Source organism: Dasypus novemcinctus, chromosome 23, assembly GCF_030445035.2.
Source record: "Dasypus novemcinctus isolate mDasNov1 chromosome 23, mDasNov1.1.hap2, whole genome shotgun sequence".
In the NCBI taxonomy this organism is placed as follows: Eukaryota; Metazoa; Chordata; class Mammalia; order Cingulata; family Dasypodidae; genus Dasypus; species Dasypus novemcinctus.
The window spans coordinates 72,578,228-72,584,688 of NC_080695.1; the positions used below are offsets into that span (position 1 = coordinate 72,578,228).

Genomic DNA, 6,461 nt, shown 5'->3' on the forward strand with positions numbered 1-6,461 from the left:
GACGCGGTGAGGTGACAGTCCCGGGCACCCGAAACCTGGAACAGATCCCGGGGGACCGGGCTAGCTGGGGCATTCTCAGGGGAAAGGGGGAGAGGAAGCAGGAGGAGCCAAGCGGCCCCTCCAGCACGGAGCCGGGTCCCGCTCCCGGGGAGAGCCAAAAGGGGGTTTTCAGCTCCGACGATCTTGCAGTCAGAGGGGCACAAATTCCTGTGACTCTGGGTGTAAGACATATTTTACTTCTAAATAAATCAATTTTGCTAGAGAAGTTGTTCTAAATCATTTACTCCCAAATAAAACGTTTCATTTTCTAAATCAAATGTACTCAGTCCCCCACTTCGGAGGGTGGCAAGAAATTCAAGTCCGACCTTGGTGTAAATTTAGAACCCCTTCCCTTGCCTTCCCTGGAGCCAGGCCTGCGCAAGGCAGGCCGTGCCCTGCTGGAGGCGAGCACCAGGCTTCTGCGGGCACCGCGGGCACTCCTCCTCCTCCCACCCTGTGTGCTGCGGGGTGATTGACCCTTCTCGGCCCGCTGAGGGCACGGGCAGCTTTCCCATGGACCCACGCTGTCACCAGAAGCACTGCTGCTCTTGGGGGTATGGTGTGGGGGTGAGGCCTGGGCTTCCCACTGAGGCAGAGGAAGCCGCCTCCCAGTGCCGGCGCACTGCCTCCCAGTTCCCAAAACCCACCTGAGGAGAAGGGAGGCTCAAGGTTTCTGGAAATTACCATTCTCTTTGCTTCTTTTTGTAACAGGAAGAGGGGGGAAATGTTTTAATTCCTTGTGATTGATCCATAACAAGAACAAACCCAGATCCGTAGCTCAACATTTTATCCTGCCTGTGATAAGTCCAGTTGCAAATGGCTCAACGTTTTCCACGAGAGTATAGTTTTTGTTATAAGTACATGAGCTAATATTCAACATAGCTGATTCTGAAGATGAACTGTCCCTAAGGCAGCCGCACACACGGAGTGCTTTACACAAACCACCTCCTCACGGGGCCGCGCCCCGAGGGCAGTGATTCCAGCAGCTTCCCTGTGAGGCCAGTGGGCTGACTCTCCAAAGTGGGCGGTTGTGAGGCCACACAGCTGTGCACGCCTGGCTCTGCCGGCTTTGAGAGGGGGGCGTGCCTGTGGCAGGACGTCCCCGGGAGAGCTTAGCAGGACCAGCTGTCTGGGGTCAGGGACCACTGCCCTCCCGGCTTAGCAATGTGTGCATCGAACGTGCCGTCCCGCAGAGCCGCGTGGCTTCACCAGCAGCCGAGCTGCTTCGGGCGCAGACACAGCTCTTAGTGAGCAAACACAACAACATGTGAGCACGCAACCGGATGCCTAGGGAATGTGCTTAGTAAATACTTCTTTACCTAAGCAGCTCCGGATCGTCTTAGACATAACTGAGATGTCTAATAGAAACTCTATTTCTAGAAATTTACTCTTTGCACTTAGTTCCCTGAAGGATATTAACCAGACTTTCTCACTTTGGTTTATAAGAGAATGTCTCAAAGCAAAACCAGACAGAATGGTGTGAGGAGCACCCAGTGGGTCTGTAACTGTTCTGAGAGACAAGAAGCTTGATAACGTTGAGCAGCCGGCTGAGGAGGGAGGCGCGAAGACCCTGCTAAACTGTGTTTCATTAGCCACTGAAACCAAGGACAGGTTTGGCGTGCTCGGGAACTCAGGGTGAGAAAAGGCCTGTCCCTCCTCACAAGACCCCTGGCCCCCTCCTTGGCCCATGAAACCCTAGCTCCCATTCTCCCTTGGAGCTGAGTTTGAGAAGACTCCCCCGTTCCTTGTGCACTCGCAATAAATCACCTTCTCACTGAGAGACCCGTTTCTCCTCCATGGCTCCGCATCAGGCGGGCCCTTCTACTGGAGAAAGCTGTGCTTAGGGGACACCCGCACCGCTCCCCGAGCCAAGGAGGCCTGGCTCTGCCCCGGAGGAGCTCCCGCCCAGCGCGGAAGGGCCGCTGACCCAGAACGGGAACAAGACGACATCAGATGGCCGAAAGGCCTACGAAGGAAACCACCTAGGGCGCAGGCCAGGGCTCCCGGAGGAGCTCCTCCGGGGCTGCGCCCTGGACGGCGGGAAGGGTGCAGGGGTGCGGGGAGGGGATCCGTGGGACTGGGCAGCAGCAGCGACCGGACGGTCCTGGGTTCCGGGCGGGGGGCGCCGTTCTCCCGCGGGGTGGGCCACTCAGAGGCGAGCACGTCGGATGACGACGACCCTCGCTGCTCCCGGCAGGCCTGGGTCCCCACGTCGTAGCCTGGAGACCCGGCAGGCGCATTCCTTATGAGGAACTACACTTCCCGGCATGCCCGGGGCCTGCGACGGAAGAGGCCGCCGGGAGAGTGCGTCATTTCCGTTGCGCGTCGGGGCACACGTTCTGTGGTCGTGAGCAGAGGCCTGGCACCGCGTCTGGTTTCCGGCTCGCGCGGCGGAAGTGACGCTGAGCGGCGCGCCGCGGCGCCGAGCGCGGAACCGAGGTGGTGATGAGTCGCGTCCTCTGTGCCCCTGCGACCGGGTGAGCTCCGCGCGCTGTCCGCGGGGCCGAGGCGGGGGGCGGGCGGGCCTTCGGAGCGCTCACTGCTCTCTCTCTTCCAGGACCGCCCGCGCGCTGAGGCTCTTGCGCTGGGCTTCCCGGAGCCCACACCCGCCGCCCGGTGGCCGGGCTCGGGCCCAGTCTGTGGTCGAGGGGCAGGAAGAGGATGACCCCAACCGACCCATTCGGTTTTCTTCCAGTAAAGCCAACCCGTGGCTCTGGACCGTGGGGCATTCCCTGGGAAGGGAGCAGCAGCGGCCCTGGTGGAAAGTGCTGCCTTTCAGCCTCTCCCTCATGCTTCTCGTCATCTGGTCCTACCTGAGGGAGGAGACCAGCAAGGACAAGTGGTTGAGACGGGTATTGGAAGAAGAGACTCTGGAACCCAGTGATCGTCCTGAGGAGCTTGAAACTCCTGCCGGTTACCGGGCGAGAACTTAACTGGGTGCCCGGCTTGGCCAGCAGGAAGGGGAGATGCAGCCTCCCTTAGGCTTTGACGTCTCGTTTGACCGGTTTTGTCCTGGTGAAGCGTGAGTCCTCAGCACAGAAGGGCTGTCTGGTCGCGCAGTAGGCCACGCACACCTGCGCGAGGCAGAGCAGAACCACAGCAGATTGGGACCTGCCTCCTACGTGATGCCAAAGAATATGTCCACAAGGTCTTCAGATCCGTAGGAATGGTTTTGGTTGCAGTGTGTGCTGTGAGATTCGTGGTGCCTTTGTGAAACAGTATGTGTCTACAAAGCCTTTCTGCTGATACTTGTATTTTTCTGGTAATTTGCTTTCTGAGGCAGAGTAACTGGCATAAGAGTTAAACTTTATTATGTACTATAGCGTGTGTAAATAATACTTATTGATGTTGGTTTTACACACTAACAAAATGAAAATAAATTTTACTTTCGTAGCGTGAAATTAAGGCAGTTCCTTTTTTTTTTTTTTTAAATCTCACTAGAAAAACATCTCAGTTTTTTTCCCCCCAGAGTAGAAACAGAAAAGAAACTTCAGTGTAAGTGGTGGAATACATTATCAAACCATAATAAAATAATGGACTTTCCCAACTTTCTGAACACTTTATTATTACCAAGGCAGCAACTTTTTGAGTAGAATGAAACTTGAAAGTATTCTTTTAACAAATTACGTGCAACATTTTGGGTTACATAAATGACATTTTTTTCCCAAGTGGAAAAATCTGTTTTAATTTTGAATTAAAATGCTTAAAGGAAGATTTTTATGCATTTAACCTTCTAGTGGAAAGTTTCCTTTATCTTGGTGTGTTTGTGGTGCTGGAGTTAAGTGGTGATTTCTCTAACACCTGTTTGCAGAGTGGGTTTGGATCACTCTGCTTGTGTGATAATATACTGACTTTATGTGTATGTGCACCAGGTGTCTGCACACATCTGTGAATTATGCTTGTGAGGGAGGTGGGGCTGATGGAAACGTCATCTTTTTAATGATGGAGAGAATTTGGAAAGATTGACCGTCTTAGGTCAGGTTACAAAGTCCCAACAGGAACAAAGAACTAAGATGCTCTCTCTGGCCTGGAATGCTTGTGACCTGTTTGGTTGTGAAGTCTTTTCTTTGAACAGCAGTCGTTCAAACCTATCCCTTACGTTTCACTTGTGCCAGCTACTGCGGGGAACAAAATGCAGCAGAATTAATGGAAAAAAATCTTTGTTTTGGTTAAAAGTAACTCATATCACAGAAGCAATATGTTTTATCTGGAAAGTGCAGGCACTAAAATCAGCAGGAAGAAACAAGGATAATCCTATCACCGAGGAAATTTGGTCGTTTACCTTTTTAGATTTTTTTCATGCAATTATAAATGCAGTTTTCCAAAAAACACAAGTCAGATAATATTTTTTTTTTGGACATCAGACCACATGCCAAAGATTCCAAGTGCTTCCAGGGAGTATCTGAAGGTCTTTCGGATCAATGACTTCATGCCAGGGACATGGAGATTTCTCCTAAGCAAAAGGAGGACCCTAGGCCAGCTGGCAGCAGTAAGCAGACCCTCCCTAAACCTCGACTTTTCAAGGAGTGACAACAGACTAGGTTAATTTAAAATGGCTTTTTTTTCCCCCTTAACTTGTTGTTTTTTTTTTAGTATGCTGGTCTTATTTCTCAGCGAGCCTGTCGCTTTTCTTTTCCCAGGGTATGGCACATTGACTTCTCCATATAGCACTCCCTGAGCATTTGAGCAGGAGTGGACCAGTGCAGGTATGCTAGAATGGAAGTGGTTCCAGCGCTTAGTGAGATGACAGAAAGAGGAGGAAACGGCTAGAGTAATTCCTTTCAGAGAAGAGTTTACCTAAATGATCCCTTGTTGAGCAGCAGTCTTAGAAGGCTCTGGCATTGCTGTGCATTTTACCCCAAAAAGGTGAAACTCAAGTCTTGAGTATTACCCCAGCCTTTTAAGAACATTCCTCAAAGGCACTAAAAATGATGCCATAAATCCTTTCAGGCGATCACAACTGATCTCTTCAAGGAAGCTGCCCAGTGGGTGAGGAGGATCAACAGATGTCTTCACCTCTCACCTCAGCCAAGATCCTCAGTTCCCTTTATCTTAAGCCCCCAGTTTCCTTCATGAGCTGTGGACCACCCCATGGCCACCTCCTGGGCTGTTAGGTTGCTCAAACTCCTTATTTCTAAAGCGATCCACACCCCTACCCTGTTTTTTCCTCTTGTTCTGTATCCCACTTAGTTTTTTTTTTTCCCCCTAAGATTTACTTTTTTATTTCTCTCCCCTCCCCCCAGTTGTCTGCTCTCTGTGTTCATTCGCTGGGCGCTCCTCTGTGACCACTTCTATCCTTACCAGCGGCACTGGGACTCTGTTTCTTTTTGTTGTGTCATCTTGCTGTGTCAGCTCTCCGTGTGTGTGGCGCCATTCCTGGGAAGGCTGCACTTTCTTTCGCGCTGGGCGGCTCTCCTTACGGGGCGCACTCCTTGCTGCATGGGGCTCCCCTATGCGGGGGAGAACCCCTGCGTGGCAGGGCACTCCTTGTGCGCATCAGCACTGTGCACGGGCCAGCTCCACACGGGTCAAGGAGGCCCGGGGTTTGAACCTGGGACCTCCCATGTGGTAGGCGGACGCCCCATCCATTGGGCCAAGTCCGCTTCCACCACTTAGTTTTATTATCATTTACCCAGTCCTCACTAGAGACGCAGGAATTACCTGAGACTTTCTCTTGCCCTGGCAGGCTGTCGGTTTTCAAGATGGTTATTCCTCCTAAGAATTGGTGAACCCTGTCCCCACCTGCTTCACTGTAGTGCTTGATTTTTTTGGAAAATATCACATTCTTGATTTTTTAAAGTCATTTTATTTCAAGATTTAAATAGTTTATAGAAGTGATAATTTAGAAAATGCAAACATGAAGGACATAGCCATTCATCCTAGCTGCTAGTGATACCTCTTATCTTACTGTTATTTGCACTTCATAAAAATAACTGGGAACGAATGGATGGAAACTGTTTTGCTTTGTTTCTAACCTCAGCTGGAACACTTTTCATGCCGCTAAAAATTCTTAGAAAAAATCATGTTTAAATCATAATTTAACCCTTTTCAGACCAGGGCTATTAGGTGGTCTCAAGTTTTTGCCAAATAGCTCTCTGACAATTGTCTTTTTACCTAAATTTTGAATCTGATATTTTTGAGGGAGGGGAAGCATTGGAGTTCCCAAAAATGGAAGATTCTTTTTCTTAAAAATATGAACCCCTTTGCCCTATACCCTGGGCTTCCTGAGAGGTCAGCGGCCTTGTGGGTTGCTGTTCAGAAAATAACAAAAACCTGCCAACTCGGTAGGTTCTGTGATGTGTTAATTTGCATTTTAGAATGACTAGTGAGATTGACTAAAAATGTCCCCTGTGCTAGCAGTATGTGAAACAGTGTTCTCTGGCCTGGGAAGATGCAGGCCCCTTGTCCTCCGGGACCGGCCC

General features: G+C 50.8%; 1 protein-coding gene across 1 annotated transcript; it reads left to right on the plus strand.

The window, feature by feature from the left end:
* The first annotated feature begins 2,419 nt into the window (after positions 1–2,419).
* Positions 2,420–3,440, plus strand: UQCC4 (ubiquinol-cytochrome c reductase complex assembly factor 4). Its single transcript, XM_004449172.4, has 2 exons — positions 2,420–2,516; positions 2,597–3,440. The coding sequence occupies exons 1-2, from the start codon at positions 2,485–2,487 to the stop codon at positions 2,970–2,972; spliced, it is 408 nt and encodes a 135-aa protein (XP_004449229.1). The 5' UTR covers positions 2,420–2,484; the 3' UTR covers positions 2,973–3,440.
* The last annotated feature ends 3,021 nt before the right edge of the window (positions 3,441–6,461 follow it).

Excerpts from the sequence above, each read along its gene's own strand:
- UQCC4 (XM_004449172.4), top strand. The coding sequence starts at position 2,485 with ATGAGTCGCGTCCTCTGTGCCCCTGCGACCGG. Across the intron at positions 2,517-2,596 it reads CTCTGTGCCCCTGCGACCGG|GACCGCCCGCGCGCTGAGGC; the intron begins GTGAGCTCCGCG and ends TCTCTCTTCCAG.